Raw genomic sequence first — 26189 nt, 5'->3', positions numbered from 1 at the left:
AGCGAATGACCACAACCACGTGGTTGCAACTTCACTCACAAAGAATGTATTGATCATCAACCTTTATAGTATATTTTCTACTTCTATTGTATCCAAAACAAAAGCACCCAGTGAAAGCAAAATGTCTCAAGCTAGTAATCAGGCTCCGAGCACACGACGAGGAATTGTCAAGCAGGTATGATGACTAAGAGATCTCCATAAAACCACCATTTCTTATATTATCTCAACCACTACTGAATGCAGTCTACTATATCCACACACACAAACTATAAACATTACCCATTTTATATTGTAGCATTCACGGTACATAGGGCCTAAGGCTACATTATATATTAATTAAACTGAACAACAAGTTAGTCAAGTCTGTGTGGTTGACACTGTCTTCCTGGCTTGTGGTCTGGATGAGGTAGCTTGTGGTTTGTTAGAACTAAACAACTTCATCACATGCACACACACACTCACACACACTCACTCACACACACACACACACACTACATCTAATGAGCCCCTCCCCCCTCCTATTCTGCAGGTTTTGTCCGGTGACTCCATGGTGATTAGGGGTCAGGTGCGGAATGGACCACCTCCTGAGAGGACACTCGCTCTGAGTGGTATCACAACTCCTAAACTGGCACGTCGAGCCAACCCTAACGTGGAGGGCAGCGTAGACAGCAAGGATGAGGTAATGCATTGTTTGTATTGACTATAGTGTAATAGTATAGCTCTTGTATTAGTTCTTGGGCTTATAATTTATTGTATAGCTGTTCTCTTTCAGCTAGTACAATGACCATGCCATATCATCAAATGGTCAAATGGCAACATTTCTAATATATATTATGTGCAAATGAAAGCTAGTATAGTCTCATAATTATATCTATTGATGTTTTTGGAAACCTCTTATGCTTACTACACCATAATTATACCATAATTATTACAAATTAATGATCGTCAACCTCCCCCCCTCCCCCCCCTCACACACACACACACAGCCGTTTGCGTGGGAGACAAGAGAGTATCTTCGCAATCTCCTGGTTGGGAAGGAAGTGTCCTTTGTTGTCGAGTACACCACCAACACTAAGAGAGAATACGGCACTGTATCCATCACAGTTGACGGAGAGAATAAGAGTGTTATCGACCTTTTGTTGTCCGAGGGACTGGCAGAAGTGAGACAGACTGGACGGGAGAGTGAGGAAGTGCAGCGGCTCAATACACTAGAGGCAGCTGCCAAGTCGGCAGGCAAGGGGAGGTGGGGCAAAGACGGCAAACCAGTGAGTTGTGTCATCTATTGTGTCATTTTTCGGCCTTAGACATCCATGGCATTCGGGAAAATTCTGTCATCTCTCAAATATAAACATTGGTACCATTTGAAAGGTCTGCTTCTAAGCTTTCAGAAAATCCTAAAATCATTGCACTTGGATCTACAGAATTTAAGTTATGATGACTGAAAAGAGTCCCCGAACCATTGATTACACGGACAATGGGTATAGATGTAGTTGAACATCTTTCAGCAGCCATAACTTTGGTATCGTTGATCCAATTTCAAAATTTTTATTATTTTCTGAAAGCTTAGAAAGAGACCTTTCAAATGATGTGTTTAAATCCAAATGTTAGATGGGGTCATTTTTTGGCCTTGGACCATGGGCTATAATCCATGGTATTTGGCCGAAATTGGCAAATTCTGTCATCTCTCGAATATAAACTTTGATGATACCATTTGAAAGGTCTCTTTCTAAGCTTTCATAAAATCATAAAATCGTTGAAATTAGATCTACGGAATTAAAGTTATGGCAGCTGAAAGAGTCCCCGAGCCATTGATTACACGGGGGACAATGGTACACGATAGCAAAATTACATGCACTAGCTGAAGCTTTATAAAGTGTGTGTTTTATTGTGGAAACAAAACAATGGCGTTTATTAAATAGCTGTCCAGCAAGGTACATTAAAATTGTATACCGTGTCACATTACAGTATGCATGAAGTTCCTTTGATGCTGTTCAACTTACTGTAATTTGTTCATGAGTGTAGCATGCTGTGAATGTCAAGTGTTAACGAGCGACCACTTATCAGGTCAGTCGTGATGTCACCTGGAACATGAGCAACGATGCCCTGAGGAGCTTTGTACAAAGACACACAGGACAAGAAATTGATGGTACTGGGGGAATTCCCCTAAGCTGTAACTTGATACTTGTACAAGTACCCTGTAGCGGGAAATTTTTGTCCAATTAAAAATGTTTGCATGATGCTCTACAATACGAAATATACGAAAATTACCACCGTACGAAAATAACTTGCTATACAGTATACATTGTAAAAAAGCTCATGGTCCCACCCACCCCACACACACACACACACACACATATAGCTGTCATTGAACATGTACGAGATGGGTCAACGTTGCGAGCTATCCTCCTTCCGTCGTTTACTACCGTAACCGTGGCCATGTCCGGGGTCAAGGTTCGCAGTTTCTTAATCATTACTTGCCAGTTTTAAATACACTGTGATGATAGAATAATCTAGTACACGTACATGCCTAACAACAGCCCCCCCCTCCCCCTCCATAGTGTCCTGGCTTTAAGAGGGACGGAGACAAAGAAACTCCCGAACCATTCGCTGAGCAAGCAAAATTCTTCACCGAGTCAAGACTACTCCAACACGACGTCAAGTTGCTCATAGAGGGCGTGTCCAATCAGCTCGTCCTAGCAACCGTCATACATCCTGTGAGTTGGACAACTGGGTCAGTCGATCATTTTCTAAGTATAGTTGCTATTATCAATCTCAATCTCAATTCCACTCACAAATTTGTCTCTTTTATAGCTAATAATAATAATTGTCGTAAACTAGGCCTAAGAGGTGGTTATGTCTAGAGGTGGTTAGTGCCCAGTCTCTACCACCGACCAGTGGTGGGCACATCCCTACTGTTGCATCACAAGTGTGTAGGCAGGCACACTTCTGCTTGCTTATAAATCTTTACAGGATATAATTATGATTGCGTGTGTGTTGTAGTGCAGTCAGGGTTTCTTTCAGGATTTTGCATAAAATGGGTGAAAATGTGAGTTTACTTGCTCCAAGCGTATGGAAATAAACCAGCTATCCCTTTTTGAAATAAACCCTAGTGCTCATTGCCCCTCCCCCCCTCCCTCCGTTCCTCATGTAGGCTGGGAGCATAGCAGAGTACCTCCTCAAGCAAGGCTACGCTCGCTGTGTGGACTGGTCGATGGCATCCGTCACCCGAGGCAAAGACAAACTAAGAGCCGCTGAAAAGTAAGATTTAATTTACGGACAATTCGGTGAACTTGTTGCTATAGTTACTCATTCCCTATAATTATGTATAGCTGCCGTTTTGTTCAGTTTCCAATTATTCCGTTTCTTAGCAGTTAAAATGCGCTTGGGTAAAGCAAGATAATAATTTTGGATTTAAAACTGATCATAGGTAACCACTGGTTAGTTAGTTGGTCCATGGAGTACATGTACAAGTTCTTTCAGGGCTCGCTGTCATGAAGATTAACCAAGCAGTCATCTGAGCAGAGCAAATTATTTTAATAGCGTATACTGAAATTATGATACATATCTTACTGTCAATATTGTTTAGTACTACAATAATTTAATAATATATTATAGTGTACATGTACTTTGCTATGCTTCTTGCAATAACAGTACTTGTGAACAGTGTCGTTGTAATTCTCCTTGTAATGTCCTTACAGTAATAACATAATAACAGTACTGCAGTCGTCGTAATAACTCTAAAACTGCTTTAATCTTTTTCTCTCCTTACTAACACATTTCCAGGAAAGCCAAACAGGACCAGCTGAGACTGTGGAAGGGCTACACTCCGCCAGCTGCTCCTGATTATGCTGGCAAGGCCAAGAACTTCTCGGGCAAAGTGGTGGAGGTAGGTAACGCTGACAACATCACTGTCAAGACAAGCGATGGTGTTCTCCATAAGATCTTCTTCTCCAGCGTTAGACCACCAAGGTGTGTGAGGGATAATGGGGAAGAAAGAGTCGTGTGTGTATACCTTAAGGTGACATATTTTCACAGGTAGATTTGTCTGCGATTTCATTGTTGAGCTCATTTTGCTGGTATTAAATTCAACTCAAGTTGTGAAATTAATTAAATGTTAATTTATGTTTTATTCATAATATTCATAAATAGCATTTCTAATTACTCACAAGTAGGTTTTAATAAGACGCATTTTTGAAATTTTACTCTCATTCGCAGAAATAATGCCCACAAAAATATGTCACTTCATAAGAGAAGAAAGAGAAGACGTTTTGCCTGTTAGATAGTTTCACACTCCCCCTCCCTCCATTTCTTACAGACCAATGAAGGATGAGGAGGCAGACCCAGCTGCAGCCCCAGCAGGAAAGCCACGCCCACTCTACGATACTCCGTACATGTTTGAGGCTCGAGAGTTCCTCAGAAAAAAACTAATTGGGAAAAAGGTATGAAAGATAAAATATAACAATACAAGGCTTTTGTTTCCGCCTGAACACACGCCACTAAACTTTGACCCCGTGATCGCCCCCCCTGTAGGTGAACGTAGTGGTGGATTACATCAAGCCGGCCCAGGACAGGTTCCCCGAGAGGTTGTCTTGTACCGTTACCACGGTAGTGAGCGACAAGGGAGTTGGAGTGTGAGTTCATGTACATGTATATACCGTATAGCAGGTAATTTTCGTTGGTGCAACTTTTCGTATGAACTACCCATTTAAATATTTCGTATCTTTAAACATTCGTACAGCTCAGGATAGTGACATTAAGCCTATTGCGGTAGAATAATTTGGTAGTTTTAATTTTCGTATGATGCTTTCCAATATAAAATGTACGAAAATTTCCATCATACGGGAATAACCTGCAATACGGGAATAACTTCGTACAGTACGTGCAAAAATCTATAAGCTTTTCCGGCAATATTACACATCAATTATAAGTACTACACCGTTGCCCCCTCCCAGTAACATAGCCGAAGCTTTAATAAGCAAGGGATTGGCCTATTGTCTCCGTCATCGCCAAGACGACGACCAGCGCTCCTCCACCTACGACGAGCTCATGACGGCCGAGGCTAGGGCAATAAAGAACAACAAAGGCGTTCACAACAGGAAAGACGCACCAATTCACAGGGTGGCAGATGTGGACTCTGCACTCAAAGCAAAACAGTTCCTGACCTTCTTGCAGAGGGCGGGTCGTACAGTGGCCCTCGTGGAGGTGTGTGAGAAGTGTGGGGATGGGTAGTTGGGTAGTTGGTCGTACAGTGGCCCTCGTGGGCCTGTGTGGGGGGTGGGTAGTTGGGTAGTTGGTTGTACAGTGGGACTCGTGAAGAGTGGAAGTGTGGTGGTGGGTAGTACTTATCCTCTGTTTAACTTAGAGCCATCATTGTAAAAATGACAACTGTATTCTAACTCCTGGCCCCTGTAGTTTGTAGCCTCAGGGTCCAGAGCCAAGCTCTACCTTTCCAAGGACACCTGCCTCATCAACTTCATTATGGCTGGTGAGTACATGTACAGCACATGCACAGCTATTGGCCATTCAAATATGCTTCATTTAACGCTGGGTGACGGGTTCCCCTGCCATTTTTATTTGTTTTTAAGACAGAATCTGAAAAGCCTGTCTCTAAGCTTTCAAAAAATCATGAAATAAATGTTGTTGAACCAACGGAACTAAAGTTATGGTCGATTACCAGCCCCTTACTAATATAGACATGTTACAGAGACTAGCTTCTACATGTGCTTGACAGAGTGTTATCATAGTACCCCCCCCCCCCCCCCCCCCTAAGGTCTGCAATGTCCCCGTGCCCCCAAGGCAAGTGATGGGCCTGGATCAGGAGAACCATTCGGACGAGAAGCTCTTACTTTCACAAAGGAACTCATCATGCAAAGAGAAGTGTGTTCATGATATCCAACTGTTGTATGCACATGTGTGTATTCACAAAGTTCAGGGTTCAAATATAATGACTGTATTACTAGCACCCACTATCTACATAGTTTAGCTTCTGTATACTTGTTGTATCGTAAGGTTCAGGGTTCAATTCTTAGCTGCATTTATGTTAATTTACCGTATAATCTCCAAAATTCAATTTATTGCCTTCCCAGGTGGAGGTCGAAGTGGAATCGTCCGACAAGGGAGGCAATCTGATTGGTTCAATGTTCGTTGACGGGAAGAACCTTGCCGTGCTGTTGTTAGAGGCGGGACTGTGTAAAGTATTTGCACCGTCAGCAGAAAGATCTCAGTACGGAAAATCACTGTTTGAGGCGGAGGAGGTAGCAAAGAATGCACGAAAGAAGCTTTGGGAGGTCAGTATTAACGTTATATTTATTGTCCATCTAAAGTCTGTTTGCATTGAGTTGACCCCGGAAGTTATGTGGTCAATTATGGCTTCATGTATGCTTTATGTGGTAGACAAGTATGCCTGGGACTTCTACATGAAAAATGCTAACTTTTAGCTGGTTGGAGCTTACCAGCTCTACAGCATATAGCTAGATAGAAGCGCTTTAAGAACCAATGGTATATATATATAAAACTTTGAATTTCAGTAAAATATGACAAAGTTATGACAACTTTATGAAGGTCGAACTCAACACAAATAGACTTTAGCTGTGCTCATCCGCACTGTGTTGATGTACATGTATTACTAGTCGTTGTGCAATGCTCCATTATGGCTGGGAATTGTAGTAGTAGTCAGTACTAGTTTGACGGGTTATACTACCGTATTACTAGAATATTTTGCGGGTAAGAAACCTTTGCGAATGAGCCAAATCAGCAGAAAAAATGACCCTTTGCGATCTAACTATTGCGTTCTGGCAAGAATCGTGTGTATTTACTAGTACTACACATGTAGTTTAGTTTTGCGATTTAATTTTTGCGAATTGATCAACGCTCGCAAAACATTCTAGTAATACGATAGCTAGCTACGTAGTTTTGCTTACAATCTACAGTGAAGCCTCTCTCTGTTATTACACGCATTAATTGTTTTACTGTACACATTATATGTTTCCGGTCCTCTTCACTGTTTCATTGTATCCACGAATCACTCTGCTAGGACTATGTAGAGCCAGCTGCTGACGAGGTGGCGGAGGAGGGGGAAGCGACTGCTGTGACCCCGGGGGAGGATAGTGCTCCGCCCGAGAGAAAGGTCAATCATAGGAAGATTGTTGTCACTGAAGTGGTCAGCCCAAACAACTTTTGGGCACAACTTGTCGACCAAGGTGGGTGTGTGTGTGGAGCGAATGTGTGTGGGTGTGTGAGGGGGTGTATGTGTGTGTGTGGGTGGTGGTTTGTGAAGAAAGGACAACGTATGGATAACGTTCTTTTTAAGCCTTATGTTTGAGCCTGAATCAGAGGAGGTACGATGTCCGTGTGTCTTTAACACACACATTCCGAACTTTGACCTAAGGAATGTGTGTCTAAAACGTGTCCTTGACACCTTGACACGCGGATGTCGTACCTCCTCTGAGTCTGGATAGTAAGTAAGCATAAGAGACCATCTTTATCCCCGTGCTTGCCCTCCTCTGAGCCTGAATAGTAAGTAAGCATAAGAGACCATCTTTATCACCGTGCTTGCCCTCCTCTGAGCCTGAATAGTAAGTAAGCATAAGAGACCATCTTTATCCCCGTGCTTGCCAGGTGTTCAGTTCACCACACTCATGGAGCAACTGAGAAATGACCTCTCGGCCAACCCCCCCCTCGCTGGTTCCTTTAACGCTACAAGGGGGGCGCTCTGCGTACTAAAATTCACAGACGGACTATGGTAAGAAAATTGTAGAATTAAATCTGTGTCTGTACGTATAACCTAAGCCTATAATTTCTACTTTAGCACTGTATTTCATAGCAACACTGATATTTGTAGAGAATTTGGGAGACATTTTCTATAGAGCTATAACAATAGTTGGTCGTGCATGATTAAACAGACTCCTCCCACTTCAGGTATCGGGCAAAAGTGGAGAGAATCGAAGGAAAGAAAGCTCACGTTCTCTACATGGATTATGGGAATGTGAGTAGTTGCATTTTTCATGTGTGTGGTTAATGATCTTTACCCATTATGTATGCCGCGTTATAATTATTTTTTCTTTTTGCAGAAACAAGTTGTTCCACTGTCAAGCCTCTCAGCTTTACCAGCAGGTTACCGGAAGTGAGTCAGGTCATGTGATTGTCATGTGATGTCCGTACGTGTCCGTTATAATTATATATACGCCTATAGCTTTGCTGTAGAGATGGGATGTAACGGTTACCATGGTGAAGTACGTGTGTTTTGATAGCATCAGTTGCCTTGCAACGTACAAAGCCGGTAATGCGTTAGACTAACTTCAAACGTGTTTTGGGTAGGAATTGGCTAAATAAAGTGGATCTTGCAAATGTTTATTTACGCAGAATTGTGTTTTTCTCACGAGTGTACATGTACAGTCGTGTAATGATAGTTCTAGTTCTGATGTGAAACAATTGTCCGGACCAGGCACTGTCTGAAATCCAATCCATGTAGTTAGTTACCCAACACCTCTAATAGTTTGTCATTCTTTGGCAACCCTTGAAGCACATCAGCCCACAAAATTAATGATGTCACTGAGGGCATGCAGGTAATTATATATGTCCAAATTAAAGCTTACAGTATGCAGATATTTGAATACATACGTGCCACAGTTCACATTCAGTGTCGCCTAAAGGCATTATAACAATTAACTTCAAACTTTGAAGCGTTTCGAAAGTCCATAAATCGAATTATTTCATTAAAGTGATACCAGGAAGTATGTGTATATGTTGTAGCGAAAGAATTTCGATGTTTTAGTTGTTGCCTATATACCATATTACTAGAATGTTTTGCGAGTATCAAAATATGTGTAAACTTTGATCAATTCGCAACAATAAAATCGCAAACCTAAATTCGTACTGGTAATTACACACGATCCTTGCCATAACGCAATATTTAGATCGCAAAGGGTCAGTTTTTCTGCTAATTTGGCTCATTCGCAAAGGTTTTCACCAGCAAAAAACATTCTAGTAATACGATAGCTTATAGTTACTAGGGGACTGCATACAAGTATCTATAATCTAGTGGTTGCCCTGAGGCGGTCAGCACACGGCCTGCTTGTCTCCACACGCCCCCGCTGATGAGATAAGGGCCTTTGAAGTAGCCGCATAATGTGTACAGGTCACTATCACACGCCTACACACGTTGACCCCAACATCCATGTGTGTAACCATAATGACTAGAAACAAGCCTATACATTCCGTACTCTGTTTTTACTCTTACTACGCTCATTATCTGGCAGCCAAAACTGTGTTCATGGTTATACCTACAAAACTGGTACCTATGTTCCTGGCCGCACGTCACATACCAAAGCATTGCCATGGAAATGATGTTGTTGCAAGGTGTAATCTACTACCACCCTAGCAACTATGTGACCTAGGTTTCCGTAAGAATGGAACTATTTTGGCAGCTTTCTTTTTTTTAGGCTGCCGTTAATTTTCTTCTCCAAAATCATCTTACTGTTCTAATGGCACGCTTTTGTGCGCGTGTGTACGTATGTGTTCCATAAATAGAAATAGTCAAGCTTGTTGTTTATTAACCTTTGTACGCAATAATTATGCTGCAAACAAACAAACTGACCCCATTAGAGAAATTCCTTCACTTTGTGTGTGGTCAATCACTTGGCACTGTACATGTATACACCGGCCCTGAGGCAACATTGCATAATTTAAAAAACTGAATTTGCCACAGGCATTTCGTTTGTTCCAGTGTATTAAACACTGAATTACAAAGTGCAATATTGTTGTACACAACAAGCCAGTCACATGCATGTTCTGACATAATGAGACATAATTTAATGTCTTGAATGCTAACTCTTTGGCAGCTCGATTATGCCTCGAGGCGTAGCCGCACGAGGGATACGATAAAGCTGACTGTGTCTGTGTGTCTGTTCCAACTGTAACTGCTCAACGGTTGCAATGCGACGAAAACTAACAGCTTTTATAAGCTTCTAGCCACGTTCTCTTGGATTTTGATTCATGGATTAGCAAACTAAAGCTTCTTTCTCGAGTTATGGCTAGTTTGACTCACATTGAAGGCTGTTGCAGTCTCTTCAGAATCTTTCATAACATCATCTGTTTGCACAAACTTTCTATTCAACATATGAGTTAGCCTTGCACTAAAGCGCTAGCTTTTTGTTAGCTACAAGAGTCAGAAAAGATCTTTTAAAACAGCTAGTTATAGTAGCCATTGTGAACTTGATCTCTTTGGACACACCCTTTAATTATTCCTGTGGATGCAGTGTGCATGCGTGCTCATCCCCACATATATATGTAAGAGAATCCTTAGCAAGTGGCAGAATCACTCTTTTTCTTGAGGTCCTAGTATAGCGGTAAGCCACAAAACAAATGATACCATATAGTCTATAGATAACAATAAATTCATGTACACAAGTCTGGTAACAATAGATACATGTACACAAGTCTTTTCTTCTCAGTATTAATATAGATATAGATACACACTTTCCGCTTGTTTATATACCGTATAGCGCGAAATTTTCGAGGCACTTATATTTCGTGGATTGGCCTCTAAAAACCATTTCGTTGCACAATGTTCGCGGAATGGCTGCTTACCGGAAGCCACGCCTTTAAATCTTTGCATGATAGCAGGTAATTCTAATTAAAGAACACTTTTTGTGGACTTAATTTTCGTGTAGAATTCTAACCCACGAAATCCGCGAAAATTAAGCCCCTCGAAAATTTCGCGCTATACGGTACTATACTGTCTGTGCTATACTACTGTCTGTGCTTAAATTCTCTCTTACTCCGTGCCTTTGATAAACTCACAGTATACACTATTAACTGTAGAACCCCCTTTCTTGTGAAACAATAATTTAAAGCACATTGCAAATTATTTACCTCTTCTATAACACTCTAATACTTTTGAGCGAAAGCAAAAACATGGCGAGAGGCAAGCGCACGCTTGCAACACTTGTTATTATAGGTTATTTTTTGCCCAAGGGCGAGAAGATCGTCATGGTTACTCGATACAGTGCAACACCCAGATACGCAAATTAAGTTTATGTGCATTTTCACATACAATATTATGTTCTATAGCAACGACATAATATCCATTACGCCCAATGCAAAATTTAATTATTGACATTGGTTTTTGTGAGAGAAAAGTCCCAGCCCAGCGTTTCATCTTGTTGCAGCTGCACCTCGTACCTAGCAACGACATAATATCCATTACGCCCAGTGCAAAATTTAATTATTTTGTAGTCGATTGACATTCGTTTTTGTGAGAAAAAAGCCCCAGCCCAGCGTTTCATTTTGTTGCAGCTGCACCTCGTACCTAGCAACGACGTAATATCCATAGCAACGACATAATATCCATTACGCCCAGTGCAAAATTTAATTATTTTGTAGTCAATTGACATCCGTTTTTGTGAGAAAAAAGCCCCAGCCCAGCGTTTCATTTTGTTGCAGCTGCACCTCGTACCTAGCAACGACATAATATCCATAGCAACGACATAATATCCATTACGCCCAGTGCAAAATTTAATTATTTTGTAGTCGATTGACATCCGTTTTTGTGAGAAAAAAGCCCCAGCCCAGCGTTTCATTTTATTGCAGCTGCACCTCGTACCTAGCAACGACATAATATCCATTACGCCCAGTGCAAAATTAAATTGTAGTCTATTGACATTGGTTTTCGTGAGAAAAAAGCCCTAGCCCAGCGTTTCGTCATGTTGCAGCTGTACCTCGTGCAGCTGCTGTGGGCTGTCGTTATTGAATAAGGCTAGTGATATGGTGAGCTAAACTAATAACCTACAAAACCAAAACGACTACTTTGTTTACATGTTATGTAATTTGTTATATAATCGATATATACAGCTGCGTGAGTTGGAGTGTGCTATTATATTTTATGGCTTAATTCACGAGGGCCAGTAATTAAAGTAACGAATGGCGCTTAATGATGATCGTCTCTATAGACTCTAGCAAAAGTTCATGAACTCTAGACTCTATAGCTACAGCTCCAATTACATGGAATTGCTGGTTTGTCAATATTTCTTTTCTAACATTAAGAACACTCTTTGTAAGCTCCATATAAGCAGCGAGGCTAATTAGAACTAATTAAAAGTTTATATTAAAACTCACGATTATTTTCTCTTTTTCTCTGCCGTGCATGTTGTACTATAATTATACATGTAGCATAGTTATAGTTAGAACATGTGCATGTGATGTACCTACGTGTTATAGTGTCCCAAACCGAAAGCTGGGGAACACCAGAATACTGAACAAAGACAAAACTGTGTACACTAGTCAACTAGCTATAATAATAATAATTATGCATGCATGCGCATCCTCTTTTAAATCGGTAATGTTGTAGTTTGTAGCCAGAGCAACTACTATAGCTCATGACTGTAGTTTCCTGCTAAACACATTGAAGTGGTATCTATAGTAACTCTAATATCTGCATATAGAATACTTATAATAGTATACAGCGTGTGAAACTGGCCCCTCTTAACGGCTGAACATTGGCAAACGTATTACATAATAGAGGCCAAGTAGTTGGTATCCCAAATGACAACTTAAGACATGCAAAACAACCCCTCAACAAATTAGTCTTTGATGGCCTAAACTATTATTAATAGCTTCCTCCTCAAATAATTATGGAAATAATTATGATGCTAGCTATAGCTATAAGTGTAGATGTGATATACATTTGACCTATAATTATATGAATTATGTCGTTAGTATAATTGTACTAATCCATATACTGTTGCTGCTCTGAGAAGATTGAGAAAAAAGACATAAGTATATAGATCAGATATGTTTATTGGTCATACTGCTGGAGATGCAAGTTACTAGATGGACGTGGTTGCACGCGTGTGTGTCCATACTCATTAAAAAGGGGTTCGATCTTTTGAATTATGTAAACAATAACAACAATTATGATGGTTGACCAGATAGTCATAATATGTACATAATACGAAGGTGATATCACTCAGACAGTATTAATTGTTTTGTATAATGTTTCTCCTCACCCAGCAAAGAAGCACACCGTGTGCATGGGTGTAGCATTCATTATCTGTGTTTAATTTTACCGTATTTGGATGAATTTCGATACCGAAGTGTCTTATCAGATTACCCCAGGGCGTGCTTGTGATGACCGATGATCTCATGTCTTGTTTGTTGTTTTCGTCGATGTCGGAACCCATATTGTTACGGTCATGTGATGGAGGGACTATTATTGTTGTACTGATGCAATAATAAACTCGATCCATGCATCGACACCTGTTGTGCGTTTGTCTGTTTTCATTCGCTAACTTGAACACATGGGTTGCAAAAGAAGGCGTATTTACACATTCGTCAAATATTCGTCCGTCGGGTTTAATTCGATAATAAATATATAGAATACCAAGACGATTGCCGGCACGCCATAAGCACTTGTACACTATATAGCGAAAGAATGGCGAGGTCAGAAGAAATGGAGTCAGTTCTTCCATGGAAATTTGTGGCTTAGCTTGCACTTTTGTGTCTTTAATTTGTCGTATGCCTCAAGCCTCAGAGCAGGATCTTGAAACCTCTAATCGAATCAAACCACATTAATGATCAATCGATCTGTGCATGTGTTATCTGTTGTTGCATATGTTGGATTTTGAGTGAATGTACGACAGATAGGTCCATGTTCATAATTAATAAATTGCTGACGATTAAACTTTGAAGAAATGTTGAGGAAGTGTGTCACTATGACCAGCTATGACTATGTTTGACCTCATCAACTAAACACTTGATCAATCAGTGACGTACATGTAGTTGTTTGTAGTACCATGGTGTGAAAAAATGGTCATTATTACGATTGTGTTGTGTTTATTTTGGTTAAACTTAGTAAAACGTGTGTGATCTAAAATTAGCCTCACGTTGATTTGATTAGGCTTTAATTTCGTCCTTAATAACTAGTGGGACTCTCTTGTATCCAGGCGAATGTTTGATGTGTGGTAACTGATACTAACTATAAGTGATTGCTAGCTGGGATGTTGTTACTCTTTGTTTGTCCAGTGTTCATTGAAGTGGGTTGTTTAGGAATTCTCGTTGCGCGCACACCCACCCACACACACACACACACACACACACACACACACACACACAGCCAACCCCCTCAAGCTCAGGAATACTTCCTAGCCTGTATCATTCCTCCTGATGATGTAAGTCATATGACATAAACTATTGTCGTTGATTTACAGTAATCAAATGCAAAAGGCTTGCAAAGGAGAAAATATAATTATAATTATTTTGCACAGAGCAGAGTTAAAAACACAACCATGCTTGTACAGACGTGTCATTCATTATAAGTACAATTAGTATAAATTATTATAATGTACTCCTGATAATTATAAGCATTTAATTAAAATGTATCTTGTATATTTTTATCATTAATTGCATGGATCTATTTTGTAGGAGGATTGGCTCAAGGATGCGTTCACTCTCTTCTGTCAGGAAGTGACTGGCAAGACACTGCTCCTCAATGCTGAGTATAAGATCACTGGGCAGGTGAGCATGCTCCTGTTGCCATGGTAATAGTGCTTGTGCGCTGCCGTGGTAACGGCATGTACATGTAGCTTCTTGGAAGATAATTAGTGTGTGTGCGGCACAGATGAAAGAAACGTCTTCCTTTAATCTATGGTAGTAGCTAGCAACCTAACTGACTTACTACATATCTATGTATGCTAAAAAAGCCGTTTAATTGCAACTGCATGCAGTTCTTAAAGACTCGTTACATAACCAGCATGTGTGCACAGGATGAGCTTATATGACAAAGGTGTATCTACGTTCCTAGGTTGGTTAAATTGTTAATTGCCTGAGGCATAAAAAACATGCCCAAACTTTATCCAGTTAGCGGAAATTATAGGCGATAACAAGGTTTTCTACATTCGGGGCTTGCCATAAACGGTAATTGGAATTCAACATTACTTCGTATGACGTTCACATTGTGCTGTCAGGCTTGCTTAGTTAGTGCACTTCTATAATTGTTAAGAGGCGAAATCAACGTTCGTAATTTCGTATGGTATTTTTTGTGTGTGTTGTGTGTGTTCGCTTAAATAGAGAATAGACACAGTTTCTAAGGCCGTATACATCTTTAGGAAAAAACATTTTAAGCGAGTGTCTTAGTAGTTTGTATTGATCCATAGCCACACACCCCTGGAAGATATTGTATAGCGTGTAGAAAAATATTCGTTGTTTAGTCAGTTAAAGGTAGTCAAGGTTGCTGAGTAAAATATTCGTGCTCAGTGATCATTCAACCACGAAAACCACGAATATTTTGCCCCCCTCCTGAAGTTACCCGCTATATTATGTCTGGTCACACGGTCCTGCTGTTTATTGCATATCCTGCTGTGTCTAGGGGGTTAAACTGTTGATATATAAACTTTCCGAGCTAATGCAATGTCAATGGCTTGTATAATATTAACACATACTATGTTGCATGTCAGCTTTTTGCTGTAAAGAAGAACCATGGGCTGTAATTATGTCTACTGGATATGAGGTTTAGTCAAATATTTACTTCTGTTATCACTAACAAAGAGGTATGCAACGTGTACTACAAATGTCAAGTGTTTCTGTTATGTAATTCTAATGTTTTCGACCACATCAAAGAGAAGCATCTACTCAAGCGTTGCGTGCCCTAGCCATCTCTATTATCTGTAATGGCGAGTATGTAAATAAAGAGTGCTTCTGGCCCACAAGCGTTTCGTCACATTGAAATTCCACCACTTAGTTTTAACAGGAAGTGGCTACATTTGTAACATTTTTCAATGTTTAGACCACGCCTTTCACAGGAAAAAAGTCATGCTTTTTCAAGCCACGTGTACGCATAGGGGGCTTTCCAAACACTCTCAGAAGTCACATGGGAAGGAAGTGCAATTCAAGGGCTCTCTTTCAGTGCAAAAAACAAACAAATTGTCCTAACCACAGCCATGTTATAGCTCGTACAGCTACACAACTCTCTTATCAGCCCGCTTACTAACCCCAAAGAACTTGCTGTATCTCCAGTGCAACAATTTTTTAGTGAAAAACACAAGAACAGTCGTTCACAGTAAGTTAAAGGCTATGTAGGGGTATATTTTTTGTAGTTGGCTAACTTTTTTAAAAGGAGATATGTACATTTGTAAAAGCCATACATTTTTTCACTCTTAGGTCTTGTACTAGCTACTAGCTAGCTAGCTGCCTTGTATTTGTATCAGGCTGTGTATCAGGTATATGTAATGTGAGTTCCTAACTTTGATTTTACCGTCTCAGGATCCATATTTTAGTCCACGGTATATATCTGGAGCTGGAGGTCTGCCTTCAACTTCGTGGCCAAACTTTGTTGAGGAGATATCGTCGCTCGTATGGGTTTCTTGTCTTCAGTTAAAGAGTGAGTCAAGCAATGCCTTTCGTCGCTCTTTGCCAGTGTGCCTAATTTCACTAGCGACGTGACATGGTTACCACCACTCAGCATCAACCGGTGAGAAGCTGTTTGTTTCTACGGCGAATTGTGGAGGTATTCCACTCGGAACACGAGGTGTGCTGATGGGTACTGAACGATTGGCTGTCAGGATAGTTCTTACTTACATGTCCTCCTGTTTTCACTTGTAGGGTTGGAGACACACTGCTCTGGACAGGCTAATAATTTTCTACAAAGCTGTGAGAAAACAGACAAAAACTTTCAGAGAATCGCAGTTTTGTAGCTTCCTCTCTAGAGGTGTTAGCGGAGACTGTGACTTGTGTATAGGATGTCGTTACAGCAGTACACTCACTAAGGACATGAGGATCGAGGATCTTTCATGAACCCTATTCCTGTGCACAACTTGCAAGTGACCTTGATGTTTCCGAGAGGCGTTAAATGATGTCAGGGGGACGTACGTACGTGTTGCAGTTGTCGGCTAGGTGGTCCCGATAGCAGCATGGACACGACAACAACTTGGACTGCCTCAACTACTCACAGCAGTATGCTGCACAGAAGTACGACAAACTGTCAACTCAATAGGTTGCTGAAGCACTGTCACTAAAATTAATTATCATCGATTCTTATTGGCTATGGTCTTTATAGCTGTTGATACGATATTGTTGGTGTCGAACTGATCAAACAGCCCCCTATATAGCTTATAAATAAGTTGCTCATTCATTCCTATGTGTGTAACAAGCAATTCAATTCAACCTACTTGTTGTATATACTTACAAGCATTAATTTTTATTGTGTGATTTTGTGTTGATAATGCCACAACTTTGAATGTGAATATCTTTTTGTAAAAAAGTTAGCCATCTACCTGTCTTTGTTATTGAAGTAGCTCTATGCTTTTTACATTGAGTGATTCACTCTGAGAGTCCTGGAAAATTTTTGTCTGCCCAGGATGAAGCTCAGAGTAGGTACACTATACAAACCACAATAAAGATGTCTGACAACACAGGCTGCCCAGTTCCAACAGTTTTGATTGAAGCATGCGCATTTGTGATAGTATATCAGACAAATGCATGTTTATTGTGTCTACACAAAAATAAATGACATATGACTAAGCATAAGAGCACAAAAATGAAGTAAAGTCACTACCATTACACAGGAAACTTCTTCAATCTTGACCACACCTCTTTTTCCATTTTTGTTGGATTCCAAATTTGCACTAAATGACACGTTTGAAACGCTTGTGGGCCTCAAGTGCCAACAATTTAAGTTGGTTTTGAGCATATTTGGATGTGCTAGCGAAGTCCTCAATTGAAAAGAATTAGCTTTAGTTCCAGAATAGCTGTATAATATGCATTCATATTATTATGTGTCAACATCTCAATCATACAATTCTGCATAATCCTGTGTGTGTGTCAAGTACGTTGATCTTGTTCGTGATTAGATTGTTGATGATAATGTTTTGAAAATGTAGAGCGGCACCTGTCTCCAAATATTTGGCAACTGTACATCTAGTGTGTGCATCTATAAAAGTGCAAGGTTAGGTAATCACCTATAATCAGTCTGTTTGTGTTTAGTAGAGCTTCTATTGTGCCAACAAACGGACTGCAAGCTAGCTCTCAAGTCCACCTCAAATTCATGGGATGTGTGCTGGCCAGGCTGTAGCTCTTCAGTGTGTGTGCAGTGTTATGTAATGTGACATAAGTCTGTGGCTTAGCACAGGTGTGTGTGTCCTGGCATGTGTGTGTCCTGGCGTGTGTGTGTGTGTGTGTGTGTGCATAGTTTAGCCCTCAGGTGGTGAAACACAGGCCAACACAGGGCATTCTTGGTGTCACCACGGTCACATGTGTGTGTTGTATGTACATGCGTCCCAGGAATTGCATGAGCGGCTGGCTAGGAAGGATGTTTGCATAATAACTGTTGTTGTTGTATCTAGCTACAGTGTACTATAATCATAATTATAGTTACAGAATAGTTTTCTAAGTATGTGCAACTGGAGAAATAATTTTGTAGCTACTTACACTAGATTATATATTCAGATACACTTACCTCCCACACACACACCACCCCCCACACACACACACACTATCCCCCACAGAGCTACGTTTCCCTCCTCAACAGCGAAGATAAGACGGATATCGCTCGGAAGATGATAGCAGAAGGTTTGGCCAGACTCGACAAACGTAAAGATCGAAGGCTATCGAAACTTGTAAGTGAATACCCTATAGCGAGTAATTTTCGTTCGGTAAAAAATTTGTTTGTTTCATTACCTGCACTGCATTGCATGCGTTCCGGTAAACCATGCCTACATTTTTGTGTGTAAAATTTCGTCGAAAATATACGACTGGTATTTGTGACAGGCTCTGGGAAAAAGGCCATATTGGAGCAGGCTACAATTGTTGAGATTTAAATACCAGATGATAGAGCAAAGAATTGCCTATGCATTGATATTCTTAGTTTGCACATAGCTCGTTCCATGCCTGAGTTATCCGCGTTGGAAACTCAAAGTTCTGAAATAGCGGTATTGAGAAACGCCCACTTAAAGATTGCTAAATTGGGAAAAGTAAGGTAATGGTGGCTGCTTAGTCAAAGCGCTTCGGTGGAATGCGTTGGATTCAGAGCATAAGATTTTGCAGAGAGGTAGTAGAAAGACTGTAGATAACTATAAGCTAAGAAAAATTATTATGAGATTATACACTGCAGTCCATAAATCTGGCTATTGCTCAATACCAATATCTGCTCCAATATGGCCTTTTTCCCAGAGCCTGTCACATTTGTCTATTATATTCTTAAGTTTCGCTGAAAATAATATGTTTGTAGATTATTGGTATAGGAATGTTGATCACATTTCTGTGTTTTCGATTATTGTAACAGCCGGTAATAATTATGCTCTCCAAAAGAATTTTAATTGGTCGTATCGAGTCAAGTTGCTGATGTCATTCATCACGCTAATTGCTGCTGATTTGTTTTTGTTCTTTGTCCCAAAAGCGGTGCAACTGTTAGTTCTCTGTAATACCTGTAGCCGTCTCCGCCTATTATTTCTACAGCCTCTTTATGGAATGTTGTCATTTGATCGTATTTAATCGAACGAAAACAAGCCCTAAATTGGCACGCATTGTTCAAACTCGCAATGCCTCTTTTGTTTACGTACAATTATTACATAATTGTTTTGTAGTTTGTGATGCTCTTTCAGTCGAGGCTTCGGGTAATTCCTAAGCGTTGTTTGTTTGAAAGATTTCCTCCACGGAAGTTTATACTATGGAATGTGTACGATTTTGGAGTAATTTAATTATTATTGAGAGTACCGTATAGCGGGTATATTTCGAGGGTATATAAATGTTCCATCGGGTAGCAAGCATTTTAAACCTCCGAATTTAATGTGATATCACATGCATGCTGCAAAAAGGCTGCTCCACAAAAATTAAATCCGTGAAAACCTTTCTAACAGTGCTTTCTGCGAAAGTTGATACCAATTATACCTGCTATTCCCGGTTCATATACTGTATAGTGGGTATAAATTTTCGCGGAAATACCTTTAGAAAGGATTTCATTTTCGTGGAATAGCGCCTTTTTGCAGCATGCATGCATGCGATAATAAGTTCACAGTTATAAATGTTTACGGTACAATCCACGAAAACTACGAACATTTATTCCCTTGACATAATTATACCTGCTATACGGTATTAGCTGTATAGAGGTCATTGGAGCGTGGTTGGAATGTCAAAGCTCTCCACAAATAATCAATCAACATACGTGCTTTAGTTAATTACTGGGATGTCATCTAGCTCTGTTAATTGCTCCAGCTTCCATTCCCACGTGAAATTGGCTAGTACTTTATTCGGCACGCTGGAAATTAATTAGTATGTACACCAAAACTAGTGCGATAGCCAGCCGGCAACCGATTTGAATTAGTAAGATAATGAGTTCCCAAGGATACCATGTTTGCCTGCAAACAATTTTCACAATGCTCGTGTTTTAATTGTAGAACACCAACATAGTCATGGTAATGTGCTGTTTGTGCTGTTTTGTTGACACCAGCCAGACTGCTGAGTAATTGGATGGTGAGGTCATGTTGCCTTAGGGCGATGTCCCAATTTGACGACAAGACTCGAACCAATCGTGATTGAAATTAACTAAGGGTAATGTCATTATGTAGCCTGCATGTTTTAGATTCCATACTTACACGTATATGGTGCATGTAGCTATGTATAGTTCTCATTTCGGAACATATTGTTTTTAATGCTTCGCAACGAACATTTCAACATCTGAGAAAAAATTACTGTGTTGTCGTGTGTATAATAATACATGCGTTTATTTTAATTTTTAGTGCATGCAACTTCTAAAACATGTACATTTGTCATTCCTTACATAATGCTTGATTGTGCCTCGAGGCCTAGGGATACAGTATAGAGCCGACTGCCTGTGGCTGTGTGTGTGTGGGCGTGTGTGTGTGTGTAGGCATGTGTGTGCGTGCGTGCGTGCGTGCGTGCGTGCGTGCGTGTGTGTGTGTGTGTGTGTGTGTGTGTATTAACGAAAGTGAAATGTTAGATTGTCACATATTATGTTGCCGGAAAACGTATTTCCCTCTACATACAGGTCTCCCTAATTTTTATAAGTACGTCTTATCAAGACATGTAGATCTGTACGTGCGTACACCATTACTTATGCTCATGCGTGTATCCCGTTTTGTGGTAGCTAAAGCTGTTGTAGAAAGGGACGGATACGTGCCGTAACCCACGACAACATTCCCAGACTAATGGCATAATCATCAAAGCTAACGTATGTTTATACTTATTCATAATTATTATTTTACAAATGGCATCTATTTTCCAGCTACGTGCCGTTGCCACGGCTATGAAAGTGGTACTTGATCTCGTTCGTCAAAACAATTTACCTTTCCCTTACTGTATATGCCCATGCATTTGCATGCTCGAATTAATTCTTTTGTCTCCTTGGCTACAAAATGCACTTTGTTGGCTGTGTATGCATAATTAGAATACTGTCATATGCACAAGAAAAATTTTTGCACCTTTTTTAGCATCCTAAGTAGCTTTGATTTTCAGTGTTGTTGCTTCGTAATTATGTAATTGCAAGATAGAATATTCATTTTCACCGTTAGAATTATTTTGTACTTCTAATTACTTTGAAATTTGTGTGTGTACGTATTACCGTATAGCGGGTAATTTTCGTGGGCAAGCTGGCCTACATAAAGTTTTCCCCCATAGAAACGTAGGCGTGGCTTACTGTAATGCATGCAATGCAGTATATGCAATGAATTTAAACGAAATTTATACTCACGAAAATCACCGTTTTCCAGTTAAACGAATTTTTTTCCCCACGAAAATTACCCGCTATAGGGTTATTAATTTCATTATGCTTGTTTTAAGTGTACCAGCATACTTACTTTCTGAGTCTTTGTGTTCTAGTGAAGAGGTCTGGGGGGGGGGGTGGGGGGGGGTGGGTAGGCAGAGTATTATGTACGTAATATATTTATTTACTAAAAATAGAATTTATTTATTATGCTTGTGGTTTAATTGTTAGTGTACATACTGATCTAATGTTGGCAGTTTGCTGTGTTTTGAGACTTCCATTACGGTCAACTTTCACCTAATTATAATACCGCACACGATGCTATCAACTATCAATACCTCATCCCCCTTACCCTTGAGTGTATTGTTTATAAACACGCGGAGTGTTTGTGCCCCATTTAAGTACTTGACCTCCGGTGAACTCAGCATAATGAAATTACTGGCTACTAGTATTCGTTTATCAACACCAGTATACCTTATACACACATTTCTGCTGTGGTGTGTACTGTGTGTGGTCGATCCTAACACACACACACACACATTAGAGAAAACGCACGTACAGTATACCGTATAGCGGGTAATTTTCGGGGGACAAAATATTCGTGGTTGAGCAGTATTTAGTCATTTCGTGGATAGTGGTTGCTGCTTGCACTGCACTGGTGGGCAAGGTTACTTCATTCGTGGGTAAAATATTTGTGGTCAGACCTTCAACCACAAAAACCACAAATATTTTGCCCCACGAAAATTACCCTCTATACGGTACTGTGTTAGCCCTGTCGGTACTTTTATTAGAGTAGATCTGTACAGACTTTATGTAATGCCAACACATGACAGTATAGTACATGACGGCACACATTTGGTTTGGAAGTGCCCTTGTAGTTACTATTATTTTTTTTTCGACTTATTTTATCTCTCTCTCATATTTCAGGTGGGGGAGTACTGCAGTGCCGAAGGGGAAGCAAGGAAAAATAGGGTAAGCTTGTACGTTTTGATATTTCTAGGTATATTGGTATAATTAGATTTTCCATTTTTTGACTCTTAAATTCCTCGACTTTAAGTAATTAAAATTCTCAGCCTTGGTGTGTAGTCGTTGCCTAGGGCTTCCGTTGTACGCACCCTTCAGCTGACCCGTAACATGATACCATCGCCAGCTCTCCGTGTTTACTATAACGACAATAATTATATTCGGAAGCTACAAAAGTGCTCTATTCGTGTGGTATGGGCTTGAGGTCACACCTTGTACACGGAGTGAGTGGGTGGAAGCCAGGCCGTGGGTATGAGGTGGTTTGTTTATTTCATCTTAATAGGAACGCGTGTGTTACAATCCGTCCCATTAGTAGGCTGTTTACCCGATAGCTATTTGGTAGCTACTATATTATTGTAATTATGTCCGCTATGTGTTTCCCAATCAACTGCCTTTAAAGGGACTTTAAGATTCAGTTCTAAGAGGATATTTATGTAAGAGCCAGTGCTTTGAAGTCAGTCAACAAGCTTCTGTTTTGGATTCGAACGGTTCCTTGAAGTCATGCATCTAGGTGTGCAGTGAAACTATTATACAGTCATGTAGTTATAATTTTGTTCTCCTGTCTTTAGCCCCCCCCTCACCTATAATTAAGGAAGGGTCTAAAATTCATTTACTCAAGAGAATAAATAACCGCATCATAGTTGCGTTGCGTCTCTTTAACTGCAATATTTGCCGACTGTAACACTTTTAGTTAGCACATTTCAAAGGTATGCTGAACTTTTCTTTGTATTCTAAATTTGGAGACCAACGAATGGCAAGAACTTTGACGCCAAGTGTATGACCCTAGCGTGTTTTGAAAATAATCCCAAAGAAGGAGTTCCACTGAATTCAGTATTTTAGCTGTATGTGTGGCTTTAGTGTCTCTTCTTCCTGCACTTAACTAATGGCTATTCAAAGCTAGTGCATCTCTAGTCTGTCTAAGACTTTTGTTTCTTTCCCTTAAGAAGGCACTTGTTTTGTACTATTTGGTCACCGTGAAATTGTTATGTATACCATTCTTTCTGTATATGCCTTATAGTTTTCGTGGATAGCTCTCAGTTTGTTACTTTGACCCTGATTGTTTTTGTGTGTTCACATCCATTTAAAGATAGGCTTTGTAATTTTCCTCTGTCTGCGATTGTAAGGGTTGGCTTTGTGATGCCAATTAATTGCTCTAAGCACTGTCACGCACCTCTTTCATATTTTACATTTAAGGGCTGGTAGCATTCATGGGTAAGTGGCAACAGGCGCCTGTCTGCTCTGCTCTGCTCTTTAAGTTCCTCTGCAAACGATATATGGAGTTGTCGTGATTATGTAATCCTAAATATGGACTGTATGCAGGTAAGTGGCGACAGGCGTCTGCTCTTTAAGTGCGATAGGGTTTTGCCTTCCTGTACAATAAGAATTGATCATTTTTACTGTTTTTTCGGAGCATAATTTAATACACACCAGAAAGACATTGGTTTTCTGTTGTACATGTAACTAACTCTCTTATTTATTATTGTTATAATAAAAGTATCCCTTAGGATTGTTAGAATGTGGTTCAACAACTATCTCTATAAATATTTCTACCAACCATTGTTTTTTTGCAATTAGCCGTCAAGAAGTTAGCTTTTTTGTGTATACTATATACTATATTACTTACAAAATGTTGCATAACTGCCAGAATCTGGAGTGTGTGAGCAGCATTGTAAACTGCCATGGCAACCCTGGGATCAAATTCCTAATAATGTGTGCCTGTGTATGTCTGTGGCATTTAGTAATAATATTATTAAAGTTAGCGTCAAGTTTCTATACTCTGTGTTCATGTAACATTAAAAGAAAGTTACATAACCTTGAGCTTTGTAAGTTTTCATTAAGCCTCTACATGCGCAAGCGAGGTATACGGTAGCGTGTGTGTGCGTGTGTGTGTGTGTGTGTGTAGACTGATACAACTGCTCAATGATAAATAAAGTACAAGTAAGAGCTTCTCTATGGATAGGCTTCTAGTCACATTTTCGTGTTTCTATAATCATGATAATAATTATTATAATGTGATCATAATTATAATCTCTGACATTAAAAATAAAATTGTGAATTATTTTGTCCAATTAATAGCTTAAGCTTCACCTACCATTGAAATTAAGCCTCGTGTCATGTTATTACAGGTTATGTAATCATTATGTCGTCTTTCTTGTTGTTAGGAAAGTCAAGTATGTGGTGATTGTCTACAGTCTGCACTTTCTGTTGCTTTTGTTGCTTCTGTTGTTATGGGATATATACACGCTCAAAATATCGGCGAATTTTGGTTAATGTTTGTTAATTTTGTAACATTATACTTTTGTTGTAAATTGAGGGGGTTTATGGGCTACAGCATGTTGTATATACATGTACGTAACGTAACGTACACAGTCGGCGAGGCCCCATACAGCAAGATCATTTCCTGATTGAAATTAATTTGTTCAAGTGATATAAATATTGTGGACTTATTCAGCTACTGCTTCCTCAATTAGCTCAACTGTGTGTACATAATTACACATGATGGACTCTGCTATGCTAGTTCCTTTTCCTGTCACTATAATTATTATGTTATGATGTAATGCAGTGGGAAACAATTGTTTATGTTTGGGGTTAATGAGAACAGATTTCCCCGGCCATAGAATAGAGTAGTAACACTTGCTTGTTGTCGCCACCTGTTCTGTAGTGGAAGTATGTACATGTACAGGTCAGGTATAGAGTACTTACTATAGTGTCTGTACTTGTGCACTGGGTGTCTGTATTGCATGTACGCACACGGCTTGAACATTCCAAATGGAGCTAGACTGTCTTCGTTGTAAGCAAGAATGACCTATATACAAGCTAGCTAGATTAAAAGTCAATCATTAGTAAGTGGTAACTATTAATTGAGCTACCTACGGCTTTGTTTTTGACGTGCAGCCAGTTGTATGGAGTATCTACCCCACGCGCTTATAGTACGTTAAAATGTGTACTCCGAGGGGAAACCTGCTCTCCTAACAAATACAAACAATCAGTTTCCCACTGCATTACATCATCACACTCCATCCATTGATACACAGTGATAATATAACAGGTGTTTCCCAGGCTGGTTTGGCGTAGGAGAACTAGAGGTTTTGTAGTCATATCAACAACTATGCAGCTTCACAATTCTGTACACCACTTAAATGTAGTATGTAGGCTCTTATCTTACGTTAATAGGTAATATAATAGAGAGGAATTCTTTGCTTAGTCAGTTTAAATTGCATTGTGAGGTCATTTTTCTCTCTCCCTCTTCTTCTATAGGTGGGCATGTGGGTGTACGGCGACAGTACTCCGGACATGGCGACAGAGTTCGGCTATAAGAAATGAAAAAAGAAGTAACTTTATGTATATAAATATATATGTATATAATTATAGCATTTATAGCTTCGTATAGTTAGGGATTATGTCAAAAGTGTGTCGAATGGAATTTCTATATTTTCAAACAAATTTTGTCAGGAATTTA

General features: G+C 39.9%; 1 protein-coding gene and 1 long non-coding RNA gene across 3 annotated transcripts; both read left to right on the top strand.

The window, feature by feature from the left end:
• Nucleotides 1-10: 10 nt before the first annotated feature.
• Nucleotides 11-26189, top strand: LOC135343832 (staphylococcal nuclease domain-containing protein 1-like). The gene is made up of 23 exons (XM_064540846.1): nt 11-175; nt 530-679; nt 987-1265; nt 2065-2146; nt 2360-2451; nt 2559-2714; nt 3152-3258; nt 3784-3969; nt 4316-4439; nt 4531-4631; nt 4953-5202; nt 5413-5485; nt 5771-5877; nt 6087-6287; nt 7034-7199; nt 7618-7741; nt 7918-7984; nt 8070-8122; nt 14111-14165; nt 14419-14511; nt 18495-18605; nt 22634-22678; nt 25988-26189. Exons 1-23 carry the CDS (start codon nt 122-124, stop codon nt 26051-26053), a joined length of 2742 nt encoding a protein of 913 aa, XP_064396916.1. The 5' UTR covers nt 11-121; the 3' UTR covers nt 26054-26189.
• LOC135343839 (uncharacterized) lies at nt 14519-17299 on the top strand. Of its 2 annotated transcripts, XR_010397234.1 has the most exons (3): nt 14578-16051; nt 16255-16519; nt 16594-17299. It is a non-coding gene; the product is annotated as an uncharacterized LOC135343839 (long non-coding RNA). The 2 variants fall into 2 exon arrangements; XR_010397233.1 differs by having other exon boundaries at nt 14519-16051; nt 16255-17299.

The sequence above is a fragment of the Halichondria panicea genome, chromosome 11, assembly GCF_963675165.1.
Source record: "Halichondria panicea chromosome 11, odHalPani1.1, whole genome shotgun sequence".
In the NCBI taxonomy this organism is placed as follows: Eukaryota; Metazoa; Porifera; class Demospongiae; order Suberitida; family Halichondriidae; genus Halichondria; species Halichondria panicea.
Note: the sequence above shows the minus strand (reverse complement) of the source record. Positions and strands in the feature narration are given on the sequence as shown.